This window comes from Vidua chalybeata, chromosome 38 (genome assembly GCF_026979565.1).
Source record: "Vidua chalybeata isolate OUT-0048 chromosome 38, bVidCha1 merged haplotype, whole genome shotgun sequence".
Taxonomy (NCBI): domain Eukaryota; kingdom Metazoa; phylum Chordata; class Aves; order Passeriformes; family Viduidae; genus Vidua; species Vidua chalybeata.
The window spans coordinates 136,374-149,537 of NC_071567.1; the positions used below are offsets into that span (position 1 = coordinate 136,374).

Here is a 13,164-nt window from a genome sequence, read left to right on the forward strand (position 1 = left end):
GGGGAAATGGGGGATTTTTTGGAGAAAAAAAAGTGAAATTTGGGGGGTGAATCGGGGATTTTGGGGGAAAAATGGGAAAACTTGGAAAATTTTGGGAGGAAAATTGGGGAAAATTGGGTCCAAATCTTTCAAATTTGGGAAAACTCCTGGGAAAATGCGGAAATTTCAGCTTCAATTCGGGGCCGAAAACGGAAAAATGCGAGAATCGGGTCCAGAGCCCCGAATCTGGGTGGAAAACGTGAGAATTTGGAGAAATTCGGGTGAAATTCGACAAAAATGACAAAAACTTGGGGACGGGGGAGGAATTTGGGGGGAATGAAGGGAATTTTTGCGACCCTGGGGATAAGTTAAGAGGGTTCTTGGGTGGGTTTGGGGGATGAAGGGGGAATTTTGGGGGGAAAAATGGAATTTTGGGGGAAAAAAATGGAATTTTGGGGGAAAATCGGGAATTTTTGGGGTCGCGGGCGCTCCGAAGTAAATGCTCTCTTCCCATTGGCCGCCGCGCCTGTCAATCACGGCTTTCCTCGCGGCCATTGGCTAATCGCCCTCTTTGAGGCGGGTCGCGTCTTGTCCCGCCTTTTCCCTTTTCTATTGGTCCGTTTTCCTCTTTTCTGCACTCTGATTGGCTGGTTAACCTGTCAATCATCTCCGCCCGCCTTCCCGGCTACGGGCGGGGCTTCTCGGCGCTTCTCGCGCTCTGATTGGCCGCCGCCTCGCGCGCCGCGCTCTGATTGGCTGTTGCCCTCTCCCCTCACGCTCATTTCCAACATGGCGGCGGCCGAGGCGGTCGCGCTGCTGGAGGCGCTGCGGGCGCAGGTGAGACCCCAAAAAAAACCCCAAAAAAAAACCCAAAAAAACCTCAAATTGCCCCAAAATGACGATTTCGGGCCTCCCCAGGCGGCGGAGGTGGCGGCGCACGGGCGGGAGATGCTGCGGAGAGTGAGGGGAGGGCAGCTGGACACCAAGGAGGTACCGGGGAGGTTCTGGGGGGGTCCCTGAGGGGATTTTTGGGGTCCCTGAGGGGATTTTTGGGGTTTTTAAGGGATTTTGGGGTCCCTGAGGGGATTTTTGGGGTCCCTGAGGGGATTTTTGGGTCCCTGAGGGGATTTTTGGGGTTTTTAAGGGATTTTGGGGTCCCTGAGGGGATTTTGGGGCGTTCTTAGGCGGCTTTCGGGTTTGAGGGGACTTTGGAGAGTTTTGGGGCGTTCTGAGGGAATTTTTAGGATTTTAGACGGAATTCGGGGAGCTCTGAGGGGATTTTGGGGTCTTTGAGGGTTTTAGGGATCCCTGAAGGGAATTTGGGATCCCTGAGGGGATTTTTGATGATTCCTGAGGGAAATTTGGGGTCCCTGGGGGGATTTGGGGTTTTTTAAGGGTTTTTGGGGTCCCTGAGGGGATTTTTGGGGTCCCTGAGGGGATTTTGGGGTCCCTGAGGGGATTTTTGGGGTCCCTGAGGGGATTTTTGAGTTTTTAAATAGATTTTGGAGGTCCCTGAGGGGATTTTTGGGATTTTTAAGGGATTTTGGGGTCCCTGAGTGGATTTTGGGTTTTTTTAAGGGATTTTGGGGTCCCTGAAGAGATTTTTGGGATTTTTAAGGGATTTTGGGGTCCCTGAGGGGATTTTTGGGGTCCCTGAGGAGATTTTGAGGATTTCCTGGGGGATTTTTGTGTGGATTTTAAGGAATTTTAGGGCGATTTTGGTTGAAATTTTGGGGTGATTTTTGGGGTGAATCCGGGTGAATTTTGGGTTAAATCCGGGTGAATTTTGGAGGGAATTTGGGAGAATTTTTGTTGAACTTTGGGATGAATGTGGGAGATTTTTGGAGGAATTTGGAGTGATTTTCGGTTTAATTTGAGGTGAATTTGGGTGAATTTGGGTGAATTTTGGGGTGAGTCCTGTTGAATTCTGGGGGGAGTTTGAATTTTGTGGTGAATTTTGGATTAAATCCGGGTGAATTTTGGGTTGAATTTTGGGGTGAATCTGGGAGATTTTTGGGCTGAATTTGAGTTTAATTAGAGGTGAATTTAGGAGGATTTTGGGCTGAATTTGGGTGGATTTTGAGGCAAATTTTGGTTAAATTTGGGTGAATTTTGGGGTGAATCCCGTTGAATTTTGGGGTGAATTTTGGGGTGAATCCTGTTGAATTTTGGGTTAAATTCGGGTGAATTTTGGGGTGAATTTTGGGGTGATTCCGGGTGAATTTTGGGGTGAATTTTGGGTTAAACCCGGGTGAATTTGGGGTGAATTTTGGGGTGAATTTTGGGGTGGATTCGGGTGAATTTTGGGGTGTATTTTGGGTTAAATTTGGGTGAATTTTGGGGTGAATTTTGGGGTTTTCGGGGCGCTGCAGTTGCTCCTCCCGGCCTGCAGGGGGTGTCGCTGCTCCAGGTGCGCTCCCAGGCTGGGATTTGGGTTAAACCCGGCTGGATTTTGGGGTGAATTTTGGGGTGAATTCGGTTGAATTTGGGGTGAATTTTGGGGTGAATTTTGGGGTGAATTCGGTTGAATTTTGGGGTGAATTTTGGGTTAAATTTGGGTGAATTTTGGGGTGAATTTTGGGTTAAATTTGGGTGAATTTTGGGGTGAATTTTGGGTTAAATTTGGGTGAATTTTGGGGTGAATTTTGGGGTGAATTCGGGTGAATTTGGGGTGAATTTTGGGTTAAATCCGGGTGAATTTTGGGGTGAATTTTGGGGTTTTCGGGGCGCTGCAGTTGCTCCTCCCGGCCTGCAGGGGGTGTCGCTGCTCCAGGTGCGCTCCCGGGCTGGGATTTGGGTTAAACCCGGCTGAATTTTGGGGTGATTCCGGGTGAATTTGAGGTGAATTTTGGGGTGAATTTTGGGGTGAATTCGGTTGAATTTTGGGGTGAATTTTGGGTTAAATTTGGGTGAATTTTGGGGTGAATTTTGGGGTGAATTCGGTTGAATTTTGGGGTGAATTTTGGGTTAAATTTGGTTGAATTTTGGGGTGAATTTTGGGGTTTTCGGGTCGCTGCAGTTGCTCCTCCCGGCCTGCAGGGGGTGTCGCTGCTCCAGGTGCGCTCCTGGGCTGGGATTTGGGTTAAACCCGGCTGAATTTGGGGTGAATTTTGGGGTGAATTCGGTTGAATTTGGGGTGAATTTTGGGGTGAATTTTGGGGTGAATTCGGTTGAATTTTGGGGTGAATTTTGGGTTAAATTTGGTTGAATTTTGGGGTGAATTTTGGGGTTTTCGGGTCGCTGCAGTTGCTCCTCCCGGCCTGCAGGGGGTGTCGCTGCTCCAGGTGCGCTCCCAGGCGCTCCTGCTCTACCTGCAGGACCTGGCCCTGCTCGTCTGCTCCAAGGCCCGGGGGGGCTCCCTCGGCCGCTCGGGGGGGGCCCTGGAGCGGCTGCTGGAGACCCGAGTGGTGAGAGGGGATTTGGGGGGAATTCCGGGGATTTCGGGCAAATTCGGGGGGAATTCCGGGGATTTGGGGGGAATTCCGGGGATTTTGGGCAAATTCCGGGGGAATTCCGGGGATTTGGGGGGAATTCCGGGGGAATTCCGGGGATTTTGGGCAAATTCCGGGGGATTTTGGGGGGCTTCGGGAGGAATTCCGGGGATTTGGGGGGAATTCAGGGGGAATTCCGGGGATTTGGGGCAAATTCCGGGGATTTTGGGCAAATTCCGGGGGAATTCAGGGGGTTTGGGGGGGAATTCCGGGGGAATTCCGGGGATTTGGGGCAAATTCGGGGGAATTCCGGGGATTTGGGGGGAATTCCGGGGGAATTCCGGGGATTTGGGGCAAATTCGGGGGGAATTCCGGGGATTTGGGGCAAATTCCGGGGGAATTCCGGGGATTTGGGGCAAATTCCGGGGGAATTCCGGGGATTTGGGGCAAATTCCGGGGGAATTCCGGGGATTTGGGGCAAATTCGGGGGGAATTCCGGGGATTTGGGGCAAATTCGGGGGGAATTCCGGGGATTTTGGGCAAATTCCGGGGGAATTCCGGGGATTTGGGGCAAATTCCGGGGGAATTCCGGGGATTTGGGGGGAATTCCGGGGATTTGGGGCAAATTCCGGGGGAATTCCGGGGGTTTTGGGCAAAATCGGGGGGATTTGGGGGGAATTCAGGGAGTTTTGGGCAATTCCGGCGGATTTGGGGGGAATTCCAGGGATTTTGGGCAAATTCTGGGGTTTTGGGCAAATTCAGGGGGAATTCCGGGGGATTCCTGGGGTTTTGGGCAAATTCCGGGGGAATTTTGGGGGTTTTGGGCAAATTTGGGGGGAATTCCGGGGGTTTTGGGCAAATTCGGGGGAATTCCAGGGATTCCAGGGGTTTTGGGGGGAATTCAGGGGGATTTTGGGCAAATTCCGGGGATTTGGGCAAGTTTGGGGGAATTCCGGGGGATTTGGGGGGCAAATTCCGGGGGAATTCTGGGGGATTTTGGGGGAATTCAGGGGGGTTTGGGCAAATTTTGGGGAAATTCAGGGGGATTTGGGGGGAATTTTGGGATCCTGGATGGGATTTTGGGGGAGTTTTGGATTGTTGGGGAATTCTGGGATTTGGGGCTGGAATTTTGGGATTCTGGGATGGAATTTGGGGAGAATTTTGGGATTTTTTGGGGAATTTTGAGATCCTGGGTGGGAATTTCTGGGGGAATTTTTGGATTTTTGGGGGATTTTGGGATTTGGGCTGGATTTTTTGGGGAATTTTGGGATTTTTGGGGAATTTTGGGGTGCTGAGATGGGAATTTGGGACAATTTTGGGATTTTTGGGATCCTGGATGGGAATTTTCGGACAGTTTTGGGGAATTTTGGATTTTGAGGAATTTTGGCATCCTGGGATGGAATTTCGGGGGAATTTTGGGATTTTTGGGATCCTGGGGTGGGAATTTTGGGGGAGTTTTGTGATTTTTGGGGAATTTGGGGATCCTGGGATGGAAATTTTGGGTGAATTTTGTGATTTTTGGGGAATTTGGGGATCCTGGATGGGAATTTTGGGTGAATTTTGTGATTTTTGGGATCCTGGGGTGGGAATTTTGGGACAATTTTGGGATTTTTGGCATCCTGGATGGGAATTTTGGGACAGTTTTGGGATTTTTGGGGAATTTTGGATTTTGAGGAATTTTGGCATCCTGGGATGGAATTTCGGGGGAATTTTGGGATTTTTGGGATCCTGGGGTGGGAATTTTGGGTGAATTTTGTGATTTTTGGGGAATTTTGGGATCCTGGGATGGGATTTTGGGTGAATTTTGTGATTTTTGGGGAATTTGGGGATCCTGGATGGGAATTTTGGGACAATTTTGGGATTTTTTTTTTTTTTTTTTGGGGGGGGGGGCTCCGGCCCCGCCCGGCGCTGAAGCCCCGCCCCCTTTCCCCAGGTGCTGGAGAAGCTCCGCCCCCTGGAGCAGCGCCTCAAGTACCACCTGGAGAAGCTGCTGAGGGCGGCGGCCTCAGGAGGGCGTGGTCAGTGCAGGCCCCGCCCCTCCCAGCCACGCCCCCCTTACCGCCGGCCGCTTTGATTGACAGCTGTCAATCACCCGCAGGTGCCGAGGATCCGCTCCGCTTCCGCCCCGCCCCCTCCAACATGGCGGCGCAGGTGAGGGGCGGGGCTTGGCGGCAAAGATGGGCGTGGCTTCAGGGGGGAAACGGGCGGGGTTTAAGGGGAATAGTGGGCGTGGCTTGGCGGTAAAAATGGGTGGGGCTTGAGGATTTGGTGGGTGGGGTTTTAAAGAAATTGGGGCGTGGTGTGAGGGCAAAATGGGTGTGGCCTAAAGGCTTTGTGGGTGTGGCTTCAAGGGCGCAGTGGGTGGGGTTTGAGGGAGAAAACGGGCGTGGTCTGAGAGCAAAAAGGGGTGGGGCTTGAAGGGGAAATGGGCGTGGTTTCAGTGGTAGGATGGGTGTGGCCTAAATGGGTGGGGTTGAAATAAATATGGGCGTGGTTTGCTTGCTAAGTGGGCGTGGCCTCATGTCTGTGGGTGCGGTTTGAGGGGCAAAATGGGCGTGGTTTGAGAGCTAAATGGGTGGGGCTTGAATGGCGGAAAAGTGGGTGTGGCTAAGGGTAAAAGGGCGCGGTTTGGGTGGTGGGCGTGGCCTGAGTGGGCGTGTCCTGCAGGAAGATGAGGAGGAGGAGGAAGGCCAAGGGGGCGGAGCCAAAGCGCCGGGGCTGGGGGGAGGGCGGCGCTACGTCCCGCCCCGCCTGGTGCCCGTGGCCTGCGGTGAGTGACCCAAAATGGCCCCAAATTCACCCAAAATTCAGCAAAATCAACCAGAATTCACCCAAAATTCAGCAAAATCACCCCAAATTCACCCAAAATCGCCCCAAATTCACCCAAAATTCAGCAAAATCGCCCCAAATTCACCCAAAATTCAGCAAAATCAACCCAAATTCACCCAAAATTCAGGAAAATCGCCACAAATTCACCCAAAATCGCCCCAAAATCAACCCAAATTCACCCAAAATGCACCAAAATCACCCCAAATTCACCCAAAATGCACCAAAATCACCCAAAATTCACCAAAATCGCCCCAAATTCACCCAAAATGCACCAAAATCACCCCAAATTTACCCAAAATGCACCAAAATCACCCAAAATTCACCCAAAATTCACCCAAATCAACCCAAATTCATCCAAAATTCACGTGAAATTCAGCAAAATCACCCAAAATTCACCCAAAATTCAGCAAAATCACCCCAAATTCACCCAAAATTCAGCAAAATCACCCAAAATTCACCCAAAATTCACCCAAAATTCACCTGATATGAACCAAGACCAACCATTTTTCCTCATTTTTTCCCCATTTCCCCCCATTTTTCCCCAATTTTCCCATTTTTTCCCCATTTTAACCCAATTTTTCCCATTTTTCCCCATTTTTTCACTCATTTTAACCCCGTTTTCACCCCATTTTTCCCATTTTTCCCATTTTTTTCCCCATTTTTCCCCAATTTTCCCATTTTCCCCCCATTTTAACCCAATTTTTCCCATTTTTCCCCATTTTTTCTCCATTTTTCCCCAATTTTCCCATTTTCCCCCCATTGTAACCCAATTTTTCCCATTTTCCCCCATTTTTTCACCCATTTTATCCCTGTTTTCACCCCATTTTCCCCAGTTTTTCCCCATTTTTCCCCCATTTTTCCCCATTTTTCCCATTTCCCCCGTTTTTCCCCCATTTTAACCCCGTTTTTCCCATCTTTTCCCATTTTTTCCCGTTTTTTCCCCACTTTTCCCCATTTTTCCCCTTTTAACCGATTTCTCCCTTTTTCCCCCCATTCCAGCCCCCCCTGACCCCCAGGATCGCTCCCAGATCCGCGCCCGGCGCCGCGCCCTGACCCCAATTTCCCCCGTTTTATCCCCATTTTATCCCCATTTTTCCCCATTTTCCCCCCATTTTTCCCCATTTTTCCCATTTTTTCCCCATTTTAACCCAATTTTCCCCATTTTTTCCCCATTTTTTCCCCATTTTTTCACGCATTTTAACCCCATTTTCACCCCATTTTCCCTCGTTTTTCCCCATTTTCCCCCCATTTTTTCCCATTTTTTCCCCATTTTTTCCCTGTTTTTTCCCATTTTTTCACCATTTTTCCCCGTTTTTTCACCGTTTTTCCCCAATTTCCCCCCTTTTAACCGATTTCTCCCTTTTTCCCCCCATTCCAGCCCCCCCTGACCCCGTGGATCGCTCCCGGATCCGCGCCCGGCGCCGCGCCCTGACCCCAATTTCCCCCATTTTTTCCCCGTTTTTCCCATTTTTTCACCGTTTTTTCCCGTTTTTTCACCGTTTTTCCCCAATTTCCCCCCTTTTAACCGATTTCTCCCTTTTTCCCCCCGTTCCAGCCCCCCCTGACCCCCAGGATCGCTCCCGGATCCGCGCCTGGCGCCGCGCCCTGACCCCAATTCCCCCCGTTTTTCCCCCATTTTTTCCCCGTTTTTTCCCCATTTTTTCCCCGTTTTTTCCCATTTTTTCACCATTTTTCCCCGTTTTTTCACCGTTTTTCCCCAATTTCCCCCCTTTTAACCGATTTCTCCCTTTTTCCCCCCATTCCAGCCCCCCCTGACCCCGTGGATCGCTCCCGGATCCGCGCCCGGCGCCGCGCCCTGAGCTCGGCGCTGCTGCGGGAGCTGCAGGAGGAGCTGGGGGAGGGGCCAAGGCAGGAGGGGGCGGGGCTTGGCCCCGCCCCTCGCCAGGACCTGCTCAGGTGGGAACGTCCCGGGAAATTCGGGAATTTTCGGGGCATTTATTGGGAATTATTGGGAATTTTTGGGGAATTTATTGGGAATTTTTGGGGAATTTATTGGGAATTTTTGGGGAATTTACTGGGAATTTTTGGGGAATTTACTGGGAATTTTTTCAGGATTTTTTAGGGAATTTATTGGGATTTTTTTGGGATTTTTTGGGAATTTTTTTGGATTTTTTGGGGATTTTTTGGGGATTTTTTGGGGGATTTTTTGGGAATTTTTCAGGATTTTTTGGGGGGATTTTTTTGGGGGGATTTTTTGGGGATTTATTGGGATTTATTGGGGGATTTTTTGGGGAACTTTTTCGGGAATTTACTCAGGATTTTTTTGGGATTTATTGGGAACTTTTTTGGGAATTTTTTGGGAATTTTTAGGGATTTATTGGGATTTTTTCGGGATTTATTGGGGGATTTTTTTGGGAATTTTGGGGTGATTTTTTTGGGATTTTTTGGTGATTTTTTTTTGGGATTTATTGGGATTTTTTGGGGGGGAATTTATTGGGAATTTTTGGGGAATTTACTGGGAATTTTTTCAGGATTTTTGGGGATTTTTTTTTTTTTTTTTTGGGATTTTTTCAGGATTTCTTGGGAATTTTTTCAGGAATTTATTCAGGATTTTTTTGGGATTTATTGGGAATTTTTTTGGGAATTTTTTGGCAATTTTTGGGGATTTATTGGGATTTTTTCGGGATTTATTGGGGGATTTTTTGGGGGATTTTTGGGGTGATTTTTTTGGGATTTTTTCGGGTTTTTTTTGTGATTTTTGGGGGGATTTATTGGGATTTTTTGGGGGGAGATTTATTGGGAATTTTTGGGGAATTTACTGGGAATTTTTTCAGGATTTTTTCAGGATTTCTTGGGAATTTTTTCAGGAATTTATTCAGGATTATTTCGGGAATTTATTGGGAATTTTTTTGGGAATTTTTTGGGGATTCTTTGGGAAGTTTTGGGGATTTTTTGGGATTTTTTGGGAATTTTTTGGGATTTTTTTGGGGGGATTTTTTGGGAACTTTTTCGGGAATTTATTCAGGATTTTTTAGGGATTTTTCAGGGAATTTAGTAGGAGTTTTTTGGGATTTTTTGGGATTTTTTTTGGATTTTTTGGGATTTTTTGGGGGGGATTTATTGGGAATTTTTGGGGAATTTACTGGGAATTTTTTCAGGATTTTTTGAGGATTTTTTGAGATTTTTTCAGGACTTCTTTGGGGTTTTTTTTTTTTTTTAGGGGGGGAATTTTTATGGGATTTCTTGGGGATTTTTTGGGAATTTTTTTTTTTATTTATTGGGGGATTTTTGGGGGGATTTTTGGGAACTTTTTCGGGAATTTATTCCGGATTTTTGGGGGATTTTTTTGGGATTTTTTTGGGAATTTTTGGGGATTTATTGGGATTTCTTGGGATTTCTTGGGAATTTTTTGGGGATTTTTTGGGAATTATTGGGGGATTTTTTGGGAACTTTTTCGGGAATTTATTCGGGATTTTTTGGGAATATTTTTGACTTTATTGGGGGATTTTTGGACTTTTTTGGGGATTTTTTCGGGATTTTTGGGGGATTTTCTGGATTTTTTTTGTGATTTATTGGGAATTTTGGGGGGTTTTTTGGGGGAATTTTTTGGGATTTTGGTCCGTTTCAGTTGATTTTGTGTCAATTTCCGGCTCCATTTTGGGGTAAATCCGGGCGATTTTGGGTCCTTTCTGTCCATTTTTCTCCATTTCTGGCTGGATTTTGGGGTAAATCCGGCCGGTTTTGGGTCATTTCTGTCCATTTTTCTCCATTTTTGGCTGGATTTTGGGGTAAATCCGGCCGATTTTGGGTCCTTTCTGTCCATTTTTCTCCATTTTTGGCTGGATTTTGGGGTAAATCCGGGCGATTTTGGGTCATTTCTGTCCATTTTTCTCCATTTCTGGCTGGATTTTGGGGTAAATCCGGCCGATTTTGGGTCATTTTTCTCCATTTTTGGCTGGATTTTGGGGTAAATCCGGCCGGTTTTGGGTCCTTTCTGTCCATTTTTCTCCATTTTTGGCTGGATTTTGGGGTAAATCCGGCCGGTTTTGGGTCCTTTCTGTCCATTTTTCTCCATTTTTGGCTGGATTTTGGGGTAAATCCGGGCGATTTTGGGTCCTTTCTGTCCATTTCTGTCAGTTCTGGGTCAGTTTTTGGGGTAAATCCGGGCGATTTTGGGTCCTTTCTGTCCATTTTTCTCCATTTTTGGCTGGATTTTTGGGGTAAATCCGGCCGATTTTGGGTCATTTCTGTCCATTTTTCTCCATTTTTGGCTGGATTTTTGGGGTAAATCCGGCCGATTTTGGGTCATTTCTGTCCATTTTTCTCCATTTTTGGCTGGATTTTGGGGTAAATCCGGGCGATTTTGGGTCCTTTCTGTCCATTTCTGTCAGTTCTGGGTCAGTTTTTGGGGTAAATCCGGGCGATTTTGGGTCATTTCTGTCCATTTTTCTCCATTTTTGGCTGGATTTTGGGGTAAATCCGGCCGATTTTGGGTCATTTCTGTCCATTTTTCTCCATTTTTGGCTGGATTTTGGGGTAAATCCGGGCGATTTTGGGTCCTTTCTGTCCATTTCTGTCAGTTCTGGGTCAGTTTTTGGGGTAAATCCGGGCGATTTTGGGTCATTTCTGTCCATTTTTCTCCATTTTTGGCTGGATTTTGGGGTAAATCCGGGCGATTTTGGGTCCTTTCTGTCCATTTTTCTCCATTTTTGGCTGGATTTTGGGGTAAATCCGGCCGGTTTTGGGTCCTTTCTGTCCATTTCTGTCAGTTCTGGGTCAGTTTTTGGGGTAAATCCGGCCGATTTTGGGTCATTTCTGTCCATTTCTGTCAGTTCTGGGTCAGTTTTTGGGGTAAATCCGGCCGATTTTGGGTCATTTCCCCCCGCAGGCGCCGCTGGGAGGAGTCGATGCTGCAGCGCCTCAGCGCCCCCTGGCGGCCGCGCCGCCCGCCGGGGGCGGGGCCCGACCTGGATGACATCACCAACTTCGGGGCTTTCCCCGCCCTCCTGGGAGAGGCCAATCAGGTGCGAGGGGGGCGTGGCCTGGGCGGGGAAAAGGCGGGAAAAGAGGAAAAAAGGCGGGAAAAGGGGGAAAAATGGGGAATTTTGGGGGGGATTTTTGGGACAATTTTTGGGGATTTTGGGTCGGTTTTGGGGGGATTTTGGGTTGAATTTTTGTGGAATTTTTGGGGTTAATTTTTGGGGATTTTGGGTCCACCTTGGGGCATTTTGGGATCCAATTTTTGTGAATTTTGGGGTGAATTTTGGGGATTTTGGGTTGATTTTTTGGGGTTTTTTTTGGGATCAAATTTTTGGGAATTTTGGGATCGATATTTGGGGTTAATTTTGGGAATTTCGGGTCAATCTTGGGGCATTTTGGGATCCAATGTTTTGGGAATTTTGGGATCAATTTTTGGGAGTTTTGGGTTGAATTTTGGGGAATTTGGGATTAATTTTTGGGCATTTTTGGTCAATTTTGGGGGATTTTGGGGTCGATTTTTGGGAAATTTTGGGATGAATTTTGGGGAATTCTGGGTTGAATTTTTGGGAAATTTTGGCGTCCATTTTGGGGGAATTTTGGGTTGATTTTTGGGTTGAATTTTGGGGAATTTGGGGCTGAGTTTTTGGGGATTTTGGGCTGGATTTTTGGGAATTTTGGGGTGATTTTTTGGGAAATTTGGGATCAATTTTTGGGGAATTTTGGGATGAATTTTTGGGGAATTCTGGGCTGAATTTTTGGGGGAATTTTGGGGAATTTTTGGCTGAATTTTTGGGGAATTCTGGGTTGAATTTTTGGGGGAATTTTGGGGAATTTCGGGCTGAATTTTTGGGGATTTTTGGCTGAATTTTTGGGAATTTTGGGGAATTTTTGGCTGAATTTTTGTGGAATTTGGGGCTGAATTTTGGGGAATTCTGGGCTGGATTTTTGGGAATTTTGGGGTGAATTTTTGGGGAATTTTGGGGCGAATTTTTGGGAATTTTGGGCTCAGTTCTTGGGGGAGTTTCGGGCTGACTCGGGGGGATTTTGGGGCTCAGGATTCGTCGGAGCCGCCGCAGAAAAAGAGGAAGAAACAAAAAATGGGCAAGAAAAAAGGGAAGAAGGGTGAGTGCAGTAGGAACCAGTCCAAACCAGTCCAAACCAGTCCAAACCAGTCCAAACCAGTCCAAACCAGTTCATCCCAGTAACCCCAGAGCCCAAACCAGTACAAACCAGTAAGGGGAAATGTATTCCCAGTCCATCCCAGTTCATCCCAGTACAAACCAGTAACCCCAAACCCCCTCCCAGTACAAACCAGTAACTCCCAGTTCCCCCCCCCAGGTTTCCGCCGCCGCTGATCCTCCAATAAAGCTCCGGAATTTACGCCTCATTTGCATCTCATTTGCATTTCTTTCTGACGTCGCCGGGGACGGGGAGGGGCTCTGGGGTTACTGGTTTATACTGGGAGGGGTTTGGGGGTTACTGGTTTGTACTGGGAGGGGAAAAAAAACCAGAAAAAAATTTAAAATCCCCCAAAAATTCAAAAATTTTCCACAATTTTTTCCATTTTTTCCTTTTTTCCCCCAAATTTTCCCCATTTTGGACCAAAATTTCCCTTTTTTTTCCCTTAAATTCCCCAAATTTCCCCAAATTTTCCCCATTTTGGACCAAAATTCCCCCAATTTTCCCTTTTTTTTCCCTTAATTTCACCAAATTTTCCCAAATTTCCCCATTTTTCCACAAATTTCTCACAAATTTTTGCATTTTTTCCATTTTTTTCCCTTTTCCCCAAATTTTTCCCATTTTGGACCAAAATTTTCCCCAAATTTCCACAATTTTTTCCATTTTTTCACCAATTTTTCCCTTTTTTCCCCCAAATTTTTCCCATTTTGGACCAAAATTCCCCCAATTTTCCCCATTTTTTTTTCCCTTAAATTTCCCCAATTTCTCCCCCCCAAAATTTTCCCCATTTTGGACCAAAATTTTC

General features: G+C 47.2%; 1 protein-coding gene across 2 annotated transcripts; it reads left to right on the forward strand.

Moving 5' to 3' along the window:
• Nucleotides 1-546: 546 nt before the first annotated feature.
• Nucleotides 547-12,567, forward strand: NGDN (neuroguidin). 2 transcript variants are annotated; one of them, XM_053968633.1, is made up of 10 exons: nt 555-816; nt 898-969; nt 3,246-3,386; nt 5,344-5,428; nt 5,509-5,561; nt 6,078-6,180; nt 8,006-8,156; nt 11,089-11,224; nt 12,236-12,302; nt 12,519-12,567. In XM_053968633.1, the coding sequence occupies exons 1-10, from the start codon at nt 769-771 to the stop codon at nt 12,533-12,535; spliced, it is 873 nt and encodes a 290-aa protein (XP_053824608.1). In that variant the 5' UTR covers nt 555-768; the 3' UTR covers nt 12,536-12,567. The 2 variants fall into 2 exon arrangements, with proteins under 2 accessions (XP_053824609.1, XP_053824608.1); XM_053968634.1 differs by lacking the exon at nt 3,246-3,386 and having other exon boundaries at nt 547-816.
• Nucleotides 12,568-13,164: the final 597 nt, after the last annotated feature.

Bases quoted from the DNA above. Each gene is read 5' to 3' on its own strand.
- NGDN (XM_053968633.1), top strand. From the start codon at position 769: ATGGCGGCGGCCGAGGCGGTCGCGCTGCTGGAGGCGCTGCGGGCGCAG. The intron at 817-897 runs GTGAGACCCCAA...GGGCCTCCCCAG, and splicing joins TGGAGGCGCTGCGGGCGCAG to GCGGCGGAGGTGGCGGCGCA. The intron at 8,157-11,088 runs GTGGGAACGTCC...TTCCCCCCGCAG, and splicing joins CCTCGCCAGGACCTGCTCAG to GCGCCGCTGGGAGGAGTCGA.